Source organism: Perissodus microlepis, chromosome 20 (genome assembly GCF_051167445.1).
Source record: "Perissodus microlepis isolate ML-2025 ecotype Zambia chromosome 20, ASM5116744v1, whole genome shotgun sequence".
NCBI classification, from domain to species: domain Eukaryota; kingdom Metazoa; phylum Chordata; class Actinopteri; order Cichliformes; family Cichlidae; genus Perissodus; species Perissodus microlepis.
Window position 1 is genome coordinate 32,060,554 of NC_140480.1, and position 19,011 is coordinate 32,079,564.

The window sequence follows — 19,011 nt, forward strand, 5'->3', positions numbered from 1 at the left end:
AGCGGGGTCAATCGCTACAGACCTCCAAACTTTGTGGCCTTCAGGTTAGCTCATGAACATGTTTGTAGACTGCTTCATACTGTGTTTAAGAAACTGGTCCTCTGTGCTGTGCACCACTGCATGGATGACATCGACCTGATGAGCCTCTCTACAGGAACACACCAGGTTCACGTCCGACAGCTTTCTTCAAGCTTTCGCTCAGCTGGAATTTCAGTCTGCGTGGGGTCTTAATTTGAAATATAGACTGCCTCTATGTGCCAGACCTCCTGCTCTCCTTATTTGCTCTGTGCAGCTTGACTTTGCATTAAAGGAAAAAATATATATTTTTAGCCGTGAGTAGAGAGTCAACTGCAAATCGTCTGCTCGAAATGCAAGCATTGTTTTGAGTGAACACGAGCAGCTTAGTCTACAGGCACCTGTAGTTGAACTACTCACAGAAACTTCTGGCCCGTGTCTTTCTCTGCAACCAGTTGCAGTTCTCACCAACCAGCTGGGGAATACACGTTTTTCCCTAAATAGGGAGGGGGGGGGTCACTGATCGGTCACTGGCCCTGTGTGAGCGAGGCCTTAACCAGCCCACCACAGTTGGAATGTAATGCAGCTGCAATTGGTGTTTTCCCAGGATCAGTTTCTGCCACAGGCCCATCAGCAGCTAAATCCGGCTCTGACAGAATCAGCCCCGGCTTCTTGTACACTGATTTATGTGTTGAAAAGCAGGCTCCCCTCAAATTTAAGCAGATACAGTGAAATAAGCAGATGTCTCTTGTCATCTCAGGAGGTTATAAAGCAGTGAGAACGGCTTCAATCAAAGGCAACGTCTTCAGTTTCAGGTTTTTCTTCTAATGACTGATTTTAAAAAGTCAGAAGAATTAGCCATGAAATAATTAATGCATATAAAGGAGGTGATAAACAGCAGTAACCCAGCATATACTGCAAGTGATCAATAAAGCTTCAACTAAAAGTCAGGTGAGTGTTCGTTCATCTTTATTTTCACAGAATAAACATTCCACACTGACATGTAGAAAAAAAACAACCTTATTATATCAATGTGATGGGGAGGAGGGGGTGGGGTTATTTCAAGGCACTATTTATCATATGAACATAGAAAGAGGTGAGGGCAGATGAACAGGGGAGGTCAGAGGTCATCAGAGGACAATTCGGTTTGACCTTCAGCTACAAAGATCAATACCATCATCAATAATACTGTGGTCAGTGTGGGCGGGGTGGGTGGGTAGGTGGGTGGGGGTCAACCGTTGTCGGGAAGCTACAGTGTGCTCATCTAAACGAAAGTCATCAGGGAGATTCACGAGTCCTAGAAGTCTCTGATCAGTAATCAATAATCCTCATCTCACAGGTTCAGCAGGAAGTGACAAAGGGACAGTTAAATATGAACTCAGCAGAAATCAGAGAAATGCAGCCGAGTGACCGGGACAGAGACAAAGTGCAGGAAGGAAACTTAAAACTCGCTCATTCAACAACCGAGCCAAGGTCAGCAGAGGTGAGAAGACTGAGGCTGAATCCAAATGTTTCCACCGTAAGGCTTCGTCAACACCGGCTAGGCTCATTTTAGCATTTCAGCATAGTTTTATATTTAATAAAAAATAAAAAATAAAAAAAAGGCTGAAAGCAGTGGATTGCTTATAGAAAACTGCAGGAGGAAGAACAGCAATGGCAAAAGGTTCAGAGCAGAGATATCCTTGCTTTACTGAAAGTGACAGACAAGGATGAAGCAGATTAGGACGTGAGCCCAGCTTTAATTTTCCCGTCATTTTTGTGACTAATAACAGATCCAAACTCTGGAGTAAAGTCGACACAAAGGTGTCAACGCAGCAAACACACAAAACAAAAACCTCTCGCTCATCAAACGGCCTCACACACTTCACTGGCATCGCGAGTGCTCGACACGGCAGTGAGACACTGACACTGAGACATTAAACCGAACAGTGTCGTTCGCTTACGGTGAATGAAACGTAACTAATAAATATTAAAATTTACATTTTTTTTTAAATTCTTAATATAAGGAACTTTGATGTGCTCTGATTCAGTTCTGCATTTCCTTCTGCCGCAAACCAACACACTAAACGTCATTTCCCATGCTTATTAAGACTAAAACTATATTTAACGTCACAACACTACGCTAATATCCTCAAGCAAAGCCTGCAAAAATGCAGACTTTTGTGAGGTGTGCATAAAGAGATAAAAACGTCTGCGAGCGGCTGATAAAAGTTAGGAGCAGGACGGCCCTGATCGCTGACGTTTGACCTCGGGGAGGGCAAAAAACTCACCTCCGCACAGTCAAACTTAATCAACACAGGAAGATCAAAGGAGGAAGAGTACAGCTTATTTCGGCTTCAGTGGACACATCAATAAAGACTGCATGTTGGTTAAACTGGTCTTTAGAAACAGGCTGTGTTTACTGCTGCATCACCTGTTCGGACTCAAGTCCGCCTGACTCTTATTTAAACACAGGAAGTCCCACAACAAGTCAGCAGGAGACGCAGGTTTAAGTTCGATGTAGAACAAAGAGAAACTTGGAAGAACTGGAGTTTTCTATCAGAAATTATACTGAACATATTAAAATACTCACATATGAGACGTGAGGACTCCGATTCAGTTTGGATCCAGCCTCAGCCAATCAATCAATCATCCAGTTACTTCAGGAATCAGCGCAGACACATGATCAAGATAATAATTTCCCACATTATGTGAACTCAACAGACGCTTCCAACCCTCCCCGACCGCCGACTGTCTCTGCGTGCAGCCCCTGAGGCTGCGTGCGCATCTATGTCTGCAGCCACGGGTGCTGTAGGCACTCCGCCGCCGTCGCCCTCCGTTCAGGCTGCAGCTCCAACATGGTCAGCAGGAAGTCACTGAACTGAGCCGCCTGGTCCAGTGGCCACTCGTACTTCTCCAGCAGAACCTCGAACAGACCCCACGGCTTCAGGTTGGAGATGTGACGCAGGTCACCTGAGACAGGAAGAGGAAGAGTGAGGCATCTGGTTTTAAAAACAACCAGGTTCACTGAATAAGGAGGACAGAAAAACTCCCAAGCTTTACCATCTGCAACAAGAGTTCCAACTTTCCCCCCCTTTCTCTACAGTTTAGGATCAGGGGTACTGAAGGTAAACTGTCTCACCTCTCCTGCTGAAGTACTCTCTGGAGTACCTGCCAGACAAAGCGAAGGGCAAAGGAATCGGCCCCAGCAGCTCGATGATGTGAGCGATGTGATCTGAACACACAGTGAAAAGTCACACTGAGGTAGTGTAAACACAGTCAGTCTAACACTACAGTACTGTGTGTGTGTGTGTGTCTGTGCGTGTGCGTGTCTGTGCGCAGTAGTACCTTCATCTCTGGTGTAGTCTTCTCCTGAATGGGGCTCGAACAGGTAATCTCCTGTTGCCAGCTCAAACGCCTGAAACACCAAAATCAATGATTCATTTAGTCATGTGACCACTGACTGAATCACACATCAATAACTTGTCAGGGAAACACAGATGAAGGACACACGGGTGGCAGTGTGTACATTCTCTGCATAGATCAGTGCACGCAATCAGAAGGTCTGCTGCCTGCACCTATAAGAATACCAAGTGAATTTAAATTTGCCTAAAGCAAAACGTCTCAGGACCGAGCTCGCAGTACAAATCGGTCTGGGAGACGCTTTGACCTGACAAATCGATTTACTCTGCCTTACAGAAACCTGGTTGCAGCAGGATGATTATGTTAGTTTAAATGAATCAACACCCCCGAGTCATTCTAACTACCAGAAACCTCGAAGCACAGGCCGAGGGGGCGGCGTGGCAGCAATTTTTCACATCAGCCTATTAATCAACCAAAGACCCAGACAGACTTTTAATTCACTTGAAAGCCTGATGCTTAGCCTCGTCCACCCCAGCTGTGAAACTCAGAAACCAGTCTTACTTGTTATCATCTATCGTCCACCTGGGCCTTACACAGAGTTTCTGTCTGATTTCTCAGACTTTTTATCTGATTTAGTGCTCAGCTCAGATAAAATAATTATTGTGGGTGATTTTAACATCCATGTAGATGCTAAAAATGACAGCCTCAACATGGCATTTAATCTGTTATTAGACTCAATTGGCTTCTCTCAAAATGTAAAAGAACCCACCCACCACTTTAATCACACTCTAGATCTTGTTTTAACATATGGCATAGAAACTGAACATTTAACAATGTTTCCTGAAAACCCTCTGCTGTCTGATCATTTCCTGATAACATTTACATTTACAATAATTGATTACACAGCGGTGGAGAGTAGACTTTATCACAGTAGATGTCTTTCTGAAAAGAGAAAGGCTCTCCCTCCCATTTGTTCCTAGAGTATTTAAAAGTAGAATGGGAGGCAGAGCCTTCAGTTTTCAGGCCCCTCTTCTGTGGAACCAGCTTCCAGTTTGGATTCGGGAGACAGAAACTATCTCTACTTTCAAGATTAGGCTTCAAACTTTCCTTTTTGCTAAAGCATATAGTTAGGGCTGGACCAGGTGACCCTGAATCCTCCCTTAGTTACTCTGCAATAGACGTAGGCTGCATTGAGTTTTTCCTTTCCAGTCACCTTTCTCACTCACTATGTGTTAACAGACCTCTCTGCATTGAATCATACTTGTTATTAACCTCTGTCTCTCTTCCACAGCATGTCTTTTATCCTGTCTTCCTTCTCTCACCCCAACCGGTCGCAGCAGATGGCCCCGCCCCTCCCTGAGCCTGGTTCTGCCGGAGGTTTCTTCCTGTTAAAAGTGAGTTTTCCTTCCCACTGTCGCCAAAGTGCTTGCTCATAGGGGGTCATATGATTGTTGGGTTTTTCTCTGTATCTACTGTACAATATAAAGCGCCTTGAGGCGACTTTTGTTGTGATTTGGCGCTATATAAATAAAATTGAATTGAATTGACACCACCACACCAAATCTAAGACTTGCAAAATCCCTTCTGAGCATCATTTTGTGCAGTGACAGCCAACACTCCCATTACTGTGTGACCCTCAAACCAGTCAGAATAACAGAAAAACACAGATCAGCAACTTTTACGTGTTGCCAGATGGGTAGAAACTGCATTTCATAAACAATCTGTCAGATCAACCTTGAAACAAACAATCTTCATCAAATTATCCAGATCAGATGACTTTAATGGAAATGGGATCGTGCAGGGACCGTGTATAAAACAGAGTTTAGGCAGCCTAATTTTACCAGAGTTGTTTCACACACCACTGCTCCATTCTCGTTTATTTTAGGGAATTGCTTTCAAAATAAAAGGCCTATTTATTTATACACAGGGAAAATATTTAATGGCTACATACAACAATGGTCTGATGAATATGCTGTAACAGCCAGACTGGGGAAAATCCCGCATGTAAAGCATGTCTATGTATTTTGCACCAGTGAGTACGTGTACCATGCAGGCAGTGCTCCAGATGTCAGCCGGGGGTCCGTACTCTGCTCCAATCAGAACCTCCAGAGCTCTGTACTGTCTGGTCTGAATGTCCTCTGTGAAGTGTTTGTGCTGGAAAAGAGAGAGGAGCCGTCTGATTGGTCTGACGGGAAAATAAACGAGAGGAAGAGATGACCGTGAAAAAGGATTCTCACCACCCAGCATGCATTTCCCAGATCAGCGATCTTCACTCTGATCTTGTCTGCGTTCTGGGGATCCAGAGGACTCAGGACAAAGTCGGAGGCGCTGAATGCTGAAATTTAAAAAAAGAAAAATCAGTTAAACCTGATTGGTTTAACTGCTGTTTGTGTTAATGCGGCAGTTAGAAGGATTTGGCTAATTTGCAGACACTGAGTGAGGTGCTGGAAGAACTTCTGCTGGGTGGCTTCAGTGGTCACGTGGACAAACCTGGTGGTCCGGAGTGGTGGTGTTCTATTATTGGACTCGTAGTTTGCCCATATTTGAGCATTAGCATGTTCATCATGAGTCCAGTTAGCAACAGGACATCCTAGGCTGCCACTCAATTCTAGATTTTCTGACTGCATCATCGGACCTGTGGCTGTAACTCTTTCAGCTGTTTGGATGAAGAGGAGCCAAACTGTCAAAAGATCACCACTCGGCGGCGAGTAGGATCATGAGGTCAGGGAGCATGTCTGGCATACTAAAGCATATAGCGAGGGTGGAGTGGGAGCGTTTGGCAGAGGTCCCAGTCCAGGAGATTTAAACTTTCATTTGGCAGAGATTACAGGACTCTGGGAGTACAAATGGGCCACGTTCCACCTCCAGTTCAGAGTTCCCTAACCAACCATTGAGCTGAAGAAGTCCCATCAAGTGTGGTTAGCTTATGCTGTGTACAGAACATTTTTGGATAGAATTTTGGGGACAGTGGGCTGTCTGGATTGTTGAGTCTGAGGATCACTTTGATACAAGGAGCACAAATCAGCTTCCTCTGAAAGATCTGTGGGAGGAGCTAAGAGTAGAGCAACTCCTTAGCTTCATCATCATATCATTGTAGGGGATGCCTCCCTGGGCTGGTCCTCAGTCCCCTGATCAGAACCTGCTCTTTATCCTAAAATCTGTAGAATAACTTAGAGCAGTGTGAGAAAGATAGTAGTGAAATATAAAACTGGAAGTCTTTCTAGGGAGAATGGGCCAAAAATCTCTCAGTTGCTACAAAAATAGACTACAAACGATGACTAAAGGCGAAGTATTAAATTGAAACGTGTGAGCGTGTCCAACCTTCTCGTCCACTCGAGTATCCGGACTGAGTAGAAAGTGCCGATTCTGACGTTGCTGACATCACTGAGCTGGAGAACCCTGATAGGCCAGAAGCGGGACTTGAGAACCGTCCGGGGGCGTGGCCGTTACACCCATCCTCAAACCAAGAGCAGTTGGACTCTGGGCTGGTTTTGCTATTGGCTATAGAGCAGGAAGTGTTGCCATTGACAACCAGAGAGCCTAAGAACAAAGAAACACCGTATTTATACTGTGTTAGACAACAAATTCTACTTCAGCCTTTACTAACGGTCACACTCACCGATACTGTCTGCATCCTCAGCCTGCAGCACACCATCCTCTTCCTCCATCCTCTGAACACACAAACAGAAGAGTTAACCCTGCAGTACTGATGGAGGACTAGTGCAGCATGTTTCACAGTACTATTACTGCAGTACTACTGTACCTGTATATCAAACAGTCTCTCCTCTAACAACTTCTGCTGTCGCTTTGCTTTTCTTTTCAACTTCTTCTTCTTGTTTTTAGACAGTTTTCCGATCTGCGCGCACACAGGGCGAGACAGGCAGCGGGACAGTGAGGCTTCAACAACAATAGTAACAATTTTATGTTTCTGTAATCAAGACGCTCAAACACACGCCTGTTGTTACTGACAGCACACACCCATGCACACAGTTCCTTTTCTTGACCTTCGGCCAATCAGCTTGCAGTAGTTTACTACAGCTATAACGTATCTGATACCTGTACTACAAGGCAGGATCTGAGGCTGAGTGAGGTAACTTCAGGTTTGAACTCAGCTTTTGTCACAAACACAGTTCTGATGGGAGAACAGCAGCAGGATAACTTATCCTGTTTGAGATACCTTAGAGCAGGAGTGGGAGAACTCCAGGCCTCGAAGGCCGCTGTCCTGCAGGTTTTAGATATGTCCCTGATCCAACACAGCTGATTCAAATGGCTAAATTACCTCCTCAACGTGTTTGGTAATGAACTAATCATTTGATTCAGGTGTGTTGACCCAGGGTGAGATCTAAAACCTGCAGGACACCGGCCCTCGAGGCTGGAGTTCCCCACCCCTTCTTTGCAGGTATGCAGCGCATATAATGCTCGCAGAAGGAGTTTCTCCAGTTTTTTGAGACCTAAATAATTTTTCATTCCTGATTAGCTTCAGTGAGAGATACAGACTCAGCAGAAGTGAAAACATAATTCCTGCCTAAATTTCTGTCCCACTGGCTGCAAGTAATCTTAGAGCCATTTTGCTCCATATAAAAACAGCAAACCCTTTTAGTTGCACACCAGCGTATTACCAGGTTGATTGTGAACTTTTTACCTACTTGTGGCTCCATAGTGTAACATGCAAAAGGTCCCTGGTGTGACGCTACCTGCTGTGGCGACCTCTCATGAATAAGGGAGCTTCTACATTTATTACTTTTGTATATGCCTGCTCTCCCCTGCTCTCACATTTCAACACGAGCTGAAGAATAATTATTTTAAAAATGATCTTGCTGTGCCTCAGTGTTGGGACGGTGATACCGATCAGTCTAATAATTCACACAGTCTGATTTTTTTTCTGGTTTTAACAGGACTGGTTCCAGGGCTTTCCAGTTTTACTGGCCACTCACACTGTTTTACACTCACACATTAATACAGTGCTTTTTTACACTATACCTGCATATAAAAATATGCTAGTAGACCTTTTCATGTTTCCAGTCGACTACATACTGCCAAACAATTGCCACTGGAGTTTGTGGTGATTCTAACTAAACGTATCAAGTCGATAATCTCCACGTGACTGCTTAGCCTGATTGATGATTTTAGGGTATTTGAAGCCAGATAAGGAAAAGATATCCTAGGTCAGGGGTGGCCAACTCCAGGCCTTGAGAGCCGGTGTCCTGCAGGCTTTAGATAACACCCTGGGTCAACACACCTGAATCAAATGATTAGTTCATTACCAGGCCTCTGGAGAACTTCAAGAAATGTTGAGGAGTAATTTAGCCATTTGAATCAGCTGTGTTGGATCCAGGACACATCTAAAACCTGCAGGACACCGGCTCTGGAGGCCTGGAGTTGGCCACCCCTGACCTAGGTGCTTAGGGGTTGCACTTGAATACAGTAGGCATCACATCTGGACACTTACCTCTAGATCCCTGGGAGCCGTGCTAACTAGAGAGAGAGACACACAGGGACAGACAAACAGGGAGGAAACGGCAGAAACAGGAAGAAGAAAAGGAGGAAAACAGAGAGACAGGAGAAACAGTGCAGTTAGAGCTGTGTAAGAAAGGAGAAGGAGACAGCTCAGAAAGCAGACAGACAGGCAGGTAGATGTCTCTCTGGATGAAGTGGAAACCACAGCTCCCAGTAACTGTGTGTAACACGTCTTAGCATTAAACATTTCTGTTTCTCACTGATCACTGAGCTCACTGATCGATTTCTCACTTTGATTGGAAAACACTTGACAAAAGCTTCATTAGCAGGTTCCTGACACTTAATAAGAGACACTAACGCTTCCTAGTTCCAACCAATCACATAGCAGCTGATCACCTGATGATCCAGAAGGGGGTGGGGCTCCAGCTCTCTGCCAGATAGTAGCTTCAGCTGCCAATCTCCTGACGTAAACCTCATCAACCTCCAGCAGGATGTTCTCTGGTTTGATGTCAGTGTGGATGATCTTACACTTGGTGTGGAGATAATCCAGACCCTGCAGCACCTGCAAGCGCACAGCCGAGTCCATGTGGGTCAGCAAGTCCAAGTTACTGTATATATACTGTATAGATCTCTGTTTGCATGCGCTACCTGTCTGATGATGGCCTTGACACAGGCCAGAGGAAGTCCCATGTAGTTTGACTTGATGATCCACTTTAAGAGCTGGTGGCCCAAAACTTCCAGAACCATACAGACATCTGAGAACGGCTGAGGAAACTAACAGCCCACTCTTTCTAAAATTAATTATTAAACAGTACCACACACGTACCAAGTCTACTTGGTAAAAACGAATGGAAAAACATAATCAGCTTCCTCTCCAGCAAGTCTCCTTCACGGATGGATCTGTCCTGCTCTGCAGCCTCGCTGAGCTTCGTATAGCGGCTCGCTAACCGGTTCTTCGTGTGCTGGTCAATCTCCAGAACAGAACCGGCAGATTTGCTTTGATATGATGTCTTCAGCCCGCGTAGATTTACACAACACCACTTTAAAATACCTCAACAAATATAAATATTCTTAATTGATAATAATCAGGAAAGTACAGCAAAGAGTTGAATTCATTCTCAGCTTCTTCTTCTTCTCGATGTCTTTAATCTGCCGACCTTAAGGGCGAAGAGGAAGGATTCCTGTTCACAACTGTGCAACGAAAGACCTGTGACTTTTCACATTTGCAGTAACAGGGCTCAGGATTGTGTCGATCCAAAACACTGTGGTGTATATCCACGGACAATGAAAGGATAACACAGGTCTTCATGTCTGTCCCACTGCAGGGCCAGACTGTGGCACAGCCGCTGAATGATTCAGTGAATCACAACAACAGCGACTGGTCAGCTTTCCAGTATGAAAAAGCTACATGGGAAATGCTGGAGGTAGCTCCACAGCAGCAACTGAACTTTCAAATTACAAACAAGGGGGTCATTTTTTTATATTGACCACTAATTAGCATGTAGCGTCATTCTGAAAGACGGAAAAATAAATCTTTTAAAAAAGAAATTAGAAAACTTGGTTAAAGGATACGCACTCCATTGACTCCAGAGATCTTGAAGTCATCAATGAGCTGGACGATGGTTTCTCTGTAGGGGTCAGAGGGGTCGCTGTCTCTCACCTGGAGGGACAGACAGACACTCAGACTGGTTACCTGAGCCACAGCCACGTTGTTGCCGTTGTTTAGAGAAAGCATAAGAGAGCAAACACTCACACATCGCAGCAGTTTGATCTCATCCAGAGCCGTCTCAGTGTAATGAGGAGCGCTCTTCACCACTTTCAGCGCCACAAAACGCTTCTTCCTGAATCAGACACACATTCAGATCATGTGACAACAGAAACTGTGCAAAAAGCCAACGAACTGTCTTCAAAACATCATGTGTGCCGTACTGCAGATCCCAGCAGAGCCAGACGGTGGAAAAGTGTCCCCAGCCTAGTTTCCTGACCACGTGGTACCTCCCGTTAAACAGATCGCCAATATCCACAGGGTAGTATCCACCTGGAGCGCACAGAAAGAGAAGAAACCAGAGCTTTTATTTGATTTTAAACCCACGTCAGATCTTTACCCTTGCAGGGATCCAGTATGGACTCCAGAGGTTTCTCTGATAAATTCTCACCTTTACAGTAATCAGACGGGTCCTCCTGCTCCTCATCATCAGAGCCCAGCAGCTGGGCTGGGGGTGGGGTTAACTCTGGAGGGGGCGGGGTCATAGCTGGAGGAGGCGAGGTCAGTTGATGGGTTGCCGTTGGCATCATGGGAGGCAGGCTAATGGGAGGTCCCAGAGAGTCGAGAGAGCGCATGAAAGAGGGGGAGGAGGAGCAGAGGGGGGAGTACAGGTGGGAGGAGACACTGGACGTAAAGGTCACTGAGGTAAGCAGGTAAGGATCGGGTTGGGAGGGGCTTAATGGAGGAGTGGGAGGAGCTTTGGCAGGAAGCGTAGCAGACACTGACGGGGACTTAGAGGCATTGTGGGTAACCGTGTGCGGTGAGGTAGGAGGCGATTTGTAGAGCTCTGTTTGACCGTCTGCTGTGACGGACTGAAGAGTTCTGTGAGGCGATCTGGAGGAATCCTGGGTATTATTACTCTGAGTAACAGTTGGCAGTGGTTGGCTGGGACTGTGAGGAGAATGTGGAGAAGCTGCAGGAGGTGACCGGTTGCAAAACTTATAGCTGCTGAGGGTAGTTTGAGGAGGTACCAGGGGTTCCTCGGGGGAAATTATTGTGCCTAGAAATGGTGATGAGATCTGGAGGGGAGGTGGTGACGGCGTACGGGGAGCATTCAGCGCTGTGATTTCAGTGGTTAACGGGGGTGTTCGTATGGGCTCCTGTGGAGGTTCTTGGTTGGGTGCCGTGGTGGTTTCATAGGGATCTTCTGAACATGCTGAGGTGTTTTCATGTGGCGTGGTTACTTCTGGAGTGCTTCTAAGATCATCTGGAGATGTTGACATGTTTTCGTGTAGTGTGGTTGTGTCTGAAGCGCTTCTGGGATATTCTGGAGATACTGACATGTTTTCGTGTAGTGTGGTTGTGTCTGGAGTGCTTCTGGGATCTTCTGGACATGCTAACGCATTTCCATGCGGCGTGGTTGTGTCTGGAGTGCTTTCATGGGGTGGCAGAGCGGTCTGTGGGAGTGCTGTGGGTACCCTGCTGTCAGCATCCAGAGTCTGAAGGTTACAGAGGTCATCAGACCTAATGGTAAAAGAAAGTAGAGTATATTGAGTGGATTGAGAATACAGGGCAGAAAACTCCCAATAAAAATAAATAAATAAAAAATAGAAAATTCATAATCGGCAAGAATTATGGGGACATTTTTTAGACATTTAGTTTGCTGACAAAAGTATTAAAGATAATTCAGCTGTGAATCTTAGACATGGGTTGCAGGGGAAAGCTATAAACCCACACAAGTGGCAGCTACGTGAGCCCGATCAGGATTTCTCTTATTTATAAAATGTTTCATCCACCAAAAGTCAAAAATGGACAGTGACAAAAAAAACTGCTTTTTAATTAGATTTTAAATTAAATGCCTTTGTGTCTCTCAAAGGGCTAAAAAATACCAATAAATGCAGAGATTTCAGTTGAATAAAGTAACAAAGACTCTGTGTCTCATCATTATGCAGCTTTTATATACGACCAAGGGACCAGTCGTGCTTATGTGCAATCAAAAGGCACATTTGTAGCCAGGAAAAACCCCAGTTGATACAATAATAACAAAAATAATAATGATAATTTCACAGTGTTCAACCATGTGGAAAGATTAAAAGACTTCGAGAAGGGAGTAAGTCATGTGTAAGAAGACTACTTCAAAGAAATTTGAAAAGCTCCTTTAAATCTGGGAGAAAATAAACCAACGAGGATGAACCTCAGTCGCTGAAATGTCAAAAAGTTACTGGAAACGTTTCAGGAATATGAACTCTCAGACCACACGACAAATCAGGTGAAACCTCAAACACACAAAAAAGATGCGTACAGTAAAATATGAAGGTTGAAGGACTCTTTTTGACATTTGGATGAAGATTTGGAGAAGTTTCTTTTGTGCTTTTTGAAATGAAACAGGTGTGTGTGTGTGTGTGTGTGTGTGTGTGTGTGTGTGTGTGTGTGTTTGTTTGCTGGTGTACGAACTGCCGTGGGTGGAATCAGAGAAGCAGTTTGTTTTGTTTGTTTCTGTAAAAATAATTTTTAAAACTTTTGAAAACAAAAACAAACAAACAGACTAAACCCTTAGCTCTGTGGACTGTTACAAGCTCAGTAATTATCTCATTCTGGACACAGATAACCTGCAGAGATCAAATAACACAAACACACAGGCAGACACACACACGCACGCACACACACAGAGCTGCTTTCCGTCATATCTGAGTCATGGACATTGTTGAAGTTTGCCTGAGCTGCACTGAAATAGACTGAAGTGCGCACGTGTGTGTGTGTGTGTGTGTGTGTGTTGTGGGATCATAATTCAGTCTCCGGTTCTATTATTGGATCTGAGTGTCTTCAGGCTGAGACCAAACCTGTTTCTGTCAGCGGGACAGCAGCTAGCTTAGCAGGAAGCCTGCAGCAGGCTAGCTGTTTCGCTGACATTTTGTATGTCGTTATGTGACGAGCTGTTTATCGACTCACAGCTCAAAACTTTCACTGGAAATCTGTCAGTCATCATTCGTGGGCAGTTAAACTCAGTAAATACCCAGTCTGATTGAATTAACTGTCACATGTGTTGATGCCCTCACTTCGGTCTGGCAGGCAGCTCTTCAGTCATGGAAAATTAAAGGTCATTACTCAGCCAGTGCAATGCCAACCATGAACCATGAAAGGAGACATCTGCTTCGTCTTAACGTCTGTATTACTGTTTCTTCAGTTACCTGAAAAACCAAAGCCACCAGCAAACTTTGAAAAACTTGAGCTTGTCCTCCATCACTCCAAACATTTCACATGGAAATCAGCACCTACTAATCAACTCATTTTCAATCAGACCCAGGTAGCAGATAGCAGACAGCAGGCTGGATGGCTCCACAGAGACTTTCCCCTTCTGTGCACAAATAAAAACTTTGTTTGTCCCTGTCAAATATTTAAATACTGCCAACCGCCAGTGCTACCCCTCAGCCTCTGAGTAGACACACCTATGGTATCGATTTCAAAATGATACATCACCTTGTTATAGAGTTATTACATTCACAAGATATTCAGAAAACTTGACCTCGAGTTCAAGATCACTGAGATTTGAACTCCTTCGAGATTTTTAGCAGATACACCTAAGGTGCTACTACGTCACCTCGTTTTTTAGTCATCACATTCACAAACTTGGGTATCAACACCGGCTGCCTGCCCCGGACGATGACAACAACACCCTGTCAGCATTTTACGGCTCAGGAGTAAAAATACTAAACATTTGACGTGGTAGCTGTTCTTCAGTTTAAACCTGCAGAGGCATAAAGTCAAAGGTAAATGGTTGGGAGGCCATGTGAACGAGGCTCTGTGTAGTCTCCAAAACAGCCAGTGACTCGATAGCCTCAGTGTGAAAAGGCAAAGTACTTTCACCTGCATTCTTTCTAATGACCAGCAGGGGTCGACTCATCAGAAGTCTCACTAAACACAACCTGATGCCCAGTTTGTAACGTATGGTTCCATGATCAATGACAATGACTACCATATGCCCATACACTGTGAGTTATCAGTGAGTACCCCTGATGACTACAAGTACTGCCTCTCAGCAGGCTTCCTGGAGATGGCCAATCAGAAGAAAATTGGCTTTTGGGGAAGGTGGTCTTAAAGAGACAGGAGCTAAAAGACCACATTTAGACATGAGGACTGAGGGGGCTTCTTAAACTGCATAAACATAAACAGCTGGATATTAGCAGAACAGAAACACTCAGGTGCAGATGTTGCACTCATTTTGTTAGGGTCTGTGTCCACAGCGAGAGAGATTGTTGTTGCTAGGTTACAAAAACCATCTTCTTTAAATTTTCTTCTCTATCCTTAACTACAGTGTTGATACTGTAAGTCACGACCTTTCTTGAATTTAAGTGGTCGTGAGAGAGAGGTGCCAGTGAAGAGCACAGAAGTGCTCTCAGAGATGGACTAAGAGCACCGCGAGAGCAGAGCAGAGGGGGAAAAAGAAAAAGACGTGTGCCGAGGCCGTTTTTGTGATGGATTTCAAATACCATCAACGCAGAGATTCAAAAGATTTATTTTCTGTAAAAAAGAAAAAAAACAAACAAAACAAGAAAGAACAGATGACAAAAGTGCAAAAAAAAGGGTGTCTGTGTACTCAGAGCTTTACTCTGGTACAGCTGATCTGCAGTTTTCTATATTTCTGCACAAAGATGTCATAGAGGTAGAAATAAGAACCATATTAACCAAATTCAATATAAATATTGGTCTTAGCTGTTGATTCATTTACATATCAATAAAAGGGAAACAATATTAACCTGTGCTTCAGTAACCCCATCGATGCTGCGATAACTACAACTAAACATAATTCTTGATTAGTCCTGCACACCGGCTCCGCAGGAGTTTTTAGTCCAAACTTTAGCTCATGTAACTGACGTGAACGCCTCACTTCAGACTATTTTACGGCCATCTCCATTATTCTCTGATCCTTCTTTGCACTAACAGTGTGTATGCTGATGCTTATTTTCTTGGTGCATGATCGACTTTCTCCTATTTCAGGTTTCCTGAAATTATCCTTCGAAGTTTGCTGGCATGATTCAGAATTCAGAAAACAAGCCTGATTGCAATCCCACTGAATAAAAAACATCTGATAACAAGTTCATCTTCAAATCTACGGCTAATCCTTCACACACTTTCACCTTCCCCTCACAGATAAGTAATACTGAGTCATTTTCTGAAAATAAATCAACAACAAATTACAATATTTGCATTTTATCCATTTAGTTATGTTATTTTTGTCTAGTTTTAGAACTTGTATAACGTCACTTTCATGCAGAAATAAAGAAAATCTAAAAATGTTTCCCCACAGCTGAAGATGCTGGTTAAGTTCAGACAAGGGGAAAAATGAACAGGTTGGTTCTAATGTGTTTCTGTGATATTAAAGCATAATAGCACATGAAGCAATCTTGAACTTTAAAGTTACACAAATTAGAAAAAATGAAAGCTCATTAAGACACCAGAGATGATTCTTTGATAAGATAAATGAGCTCAAACTTTTCAGAACTTGTTAATATGACGCGATCAGGAAATCAGATTAAGGAGTAAAAATCAATGCTCTAAATGAATGGAGGTGACACACAGGAAGTTAAAACCAATTTTCTTGGAGTGCACCCACATGCACTCACATTAAGACACGCCTCTAAATTTAGCCTGTGAGTTTGTGTATGGGGTAAGCAGCTGATCCAGTCTACAGTCTGTGCTGGTTTCTTACCGGTTCTCTTCGGCTCGGATTCTCCGGTGTTTCTTGCCTCTGCGGCGGTGTTTCTTGCCCGTGCCGGCAGGGTTTCCGGATCCGGCACCGACTGCTGCTGAGAGGAGGAACCACGTCTTTAAAATACATCATTAACACAAGGTTCAATCACATAACAAACACCATTAAAAATGTGAAAATCCAGTGATGTGAGCCTTCCTGTTAAAAAAAAATCATAAATAAATAATACTTTAAAATAACACTATCATAACTGATAAGTCTGTTCCATAAATATTAGATAATTTAGATAAGCATTATGTTATCAGCATTTTACAAAAAGTAATCTTTTGTATATTGTATAGTTTCATTTGCATAAAGTAAGATGTAAAACTGCCAGATTACATGTTACTGTTTATTCTGATGTTTGATACTAATTAATAAAATACAAGAAAACAGTACATAGTACACACACATCACTGCTACAAATATCCAACACACTGTAACCAGCTGTCATGCATATATTCCCTAGATTCACGACAAAACAGTAGAACACGAACCAAACACCATTCACAAAATTCTTAAATTTGGGATCTTTAATAGTTGTGTAGCACCTACACAACTATTAAAACAGAAAACAGCACCAGATGATGGTAACCTGACACAACCCTACAGTACGGCCTGAAAACACATAACTCAAGATTGCACGTTTATGACCGAAAACCATAACTCCAAAGATCCTGTTCTCCATAACCCTGAACCCGGGATGGGGTGGTGTAGAGGCGACAATCATGAAATACATTAGAGATTTGAGTTAATGAAGTGTCACCTGGAGGCTCAATCGTGTGCCGAATTTATCAGCAGACATTTTTATTTAAATTGAGACTGAAGTCAGGTCGGTGAATTCGACAGTTATCTGATAAAGAGGCAAAACCCCTTAAATGCAACATTTTTCGAATGGAGTCTGGCATTGAAGTTGGCGGAACCCGAAACCCCAGTCCGTGTGTGTCACAGCCTGGTACCTCAAGCTGATGCGAGCTAGCTTAGCATGTTAGCGTTGACTCCAACTGTATCGAGCCGGAACACCGAACTAAATCCAGTCTACTTTACCTATCAGCATCTCGGTTCCCGGTCCCCAGTCCGAACCGGTCAGAGAGCGTCTATCCCGTCCGGGCTGACGTGCTCTGACGGTTCTCGAGCGTCCTCGACCCGGTCGAGCTTCACAAAAAAACAGCCGCTGGACTCCGTAAACAATGCGGCTGCAGGAGGTTCCGAAAGTCCAAAAATTAGATCGGGTCGAGGTGGATCCGCACGGTGCAGCGTGGTTACCACGAGCCGCTGGCCTGTCCGTTAGCCCGTTAGATAACAGCTGTCGGTCCGCTGTCAGTTAGCCTGTTAGCTCCAGCTGCAGATCACCTGCTGAATCCGCCCCGACCTGTTCGTCTCTGAGCCGGTCCAGAACCTGGTCCGCACGCTTTATTTGGGTGTGTTTAATTCGCTGTCTCGGTCTTGCCGTTCATGGACTCAACAGCTGCTGACAGCCTGACACCGGACACCGGGCTTTACGCATGCGCAGTGACCGGCCACGAGCTAAACTGGGAGCAGTGGCGCATCTAGAAGGTAATTTAGGGTGTCTGTGATAACAAAACAGCAACAACCCAGTGCAGCTTCTTATTGTTGATGTGCAAAAATGACGTCAGAGAAGTCAGAGGAAGTAAGCTGAATCTGCTGCTGATGCTGATGTTGGGTAATACCTGGGAGACCAGGATAGGATACATGTGTACAATGTTACTATTTCTATTTATTTATTAGTGTCTAAGTGTCCTTGAGCACGATGCTGCTTTCTCATGGCATTCCTGTCAGTGGGTGAATGCGAGACACATTGTTAAGCACTTTGCAGGACTGCTGAGATTAAACGGTGGAATATATGCACAGCATTCACCGTTTAGGTTTAAGCCACAAAACTCCTTGGCTGTGGTTTCTGTTAAAATAGACCCTGTCACAATGTTAGGCAAGCTTAGAAAGAATATCTGTCAGAAAGCTTTTCTTCTTCTTCTTGCTGTCATAAAGTGCTGAAGGCAAACTTCTCCTATGTGTGCTGGGATGTGGTTAATTCACTATCTGTAATCACAGCAGGATGGCAGGCTTCATTTTCCTCCAGCATATGCTGCAGCAGAGCTGATGCTGAGGCAGATTCCAGATGCATTCAGCTCAAGAACTTGTATATTGTGGGTTTTGTGCACACAAAATGCTTACATTCATCAAAGGGCTTTCGTCATTTCTCACATTTTTTGTCTCATTGACGGGAAATTGATCTCTGTGAGCCATGCTCAAGTTCAAAAAGTGCATCTGGACGTCAGAGGTGGTTTGCCAGGGGAGCTGTAATCCAGGATGCACATATAAGAGCCAACACACACACACAGCTGGAATATTAGCATAAGTATTTTTCTCTAGAAGTAGTTTCAAATATTTTTGATCAGTAAAAATGATCACACATTCTTACTGCCCTTTGTTTAACTGAAAGGTATGCTATCTTGTCACGTTGCCTTATTATGAATTTAAATAAAGGTTCAATATGAAATATTGTAATATATGTTACCATAATCTCAGTTACAAGTGAGATCATAAAAGCAGCTGTAATAAGGCAATAATATAACAATAAAAGATGCACACTGCAGCTGTGCCAGATATTATTTCAATATGGAGAGATCATTCGGAAGAACTGAACAAAATCTATTGAGACAGAGAAATTAATTAATCTATTTGGCCACTGGACTCTGATGACCCATCATGGCAGAATGGAATCCCA

At 43.9% G+C, this 19,011-nt stretch overlaps 1 protein-coding gene across 2 annotated transcripts; it reads right to left on the reverse strand.

Moving 5' to 3' along the window:
* Nucleotides 1–967: 967 nt before the first annotated feature.
* Nucleotides 968–17,808, reverse strand: srpk3 (SRSF protein kinase 3). Of its 2 annotated transcripts, none has more exons than XM_084916627.1 (17): nt 17,313–17,808; nt 16,227–16,323; nt 10,971–12,043; nt 10,744–10,852; nt 10,568–10,655; nt 10,387–10,474; nt 9,463–9,569; nt 9,211–9,376; nt 8,807–8,832; nt 7,121–7,213; nt 6,977–7,028; nt 6,679–6,897; nt 5,595–5,692; nt 5,404–5,511; nt 3,343–3,412; nt 3,137–3,229; nt 968–2,967 (listed from the first exon to the last, which is right to left on the reverse strand). In XM_084916627.1, exons 1-17 carry the CDS (start codon nt 17,320–17,322, stop codon nt 2,783–2,785), a joined length of 2,682 nt encoding a protein of 893 aa, XP_084772753.1. In that variant the 5' UTR covers nt 17,323–17,808; the 3' UTR covers nt 968–2,782. The 2 variants fall into 2 exon arrangements, with proteins under 2 accessions (XP_084772753.1, XP_084772755.1); XM_084916629.1 differs by having other exon boundaries at nt 16,227–16,320; nt 17,313–17,807.
* Between the last annotated feature and the right edge of the window lie 1,203 nt (nt 17,809–19,011).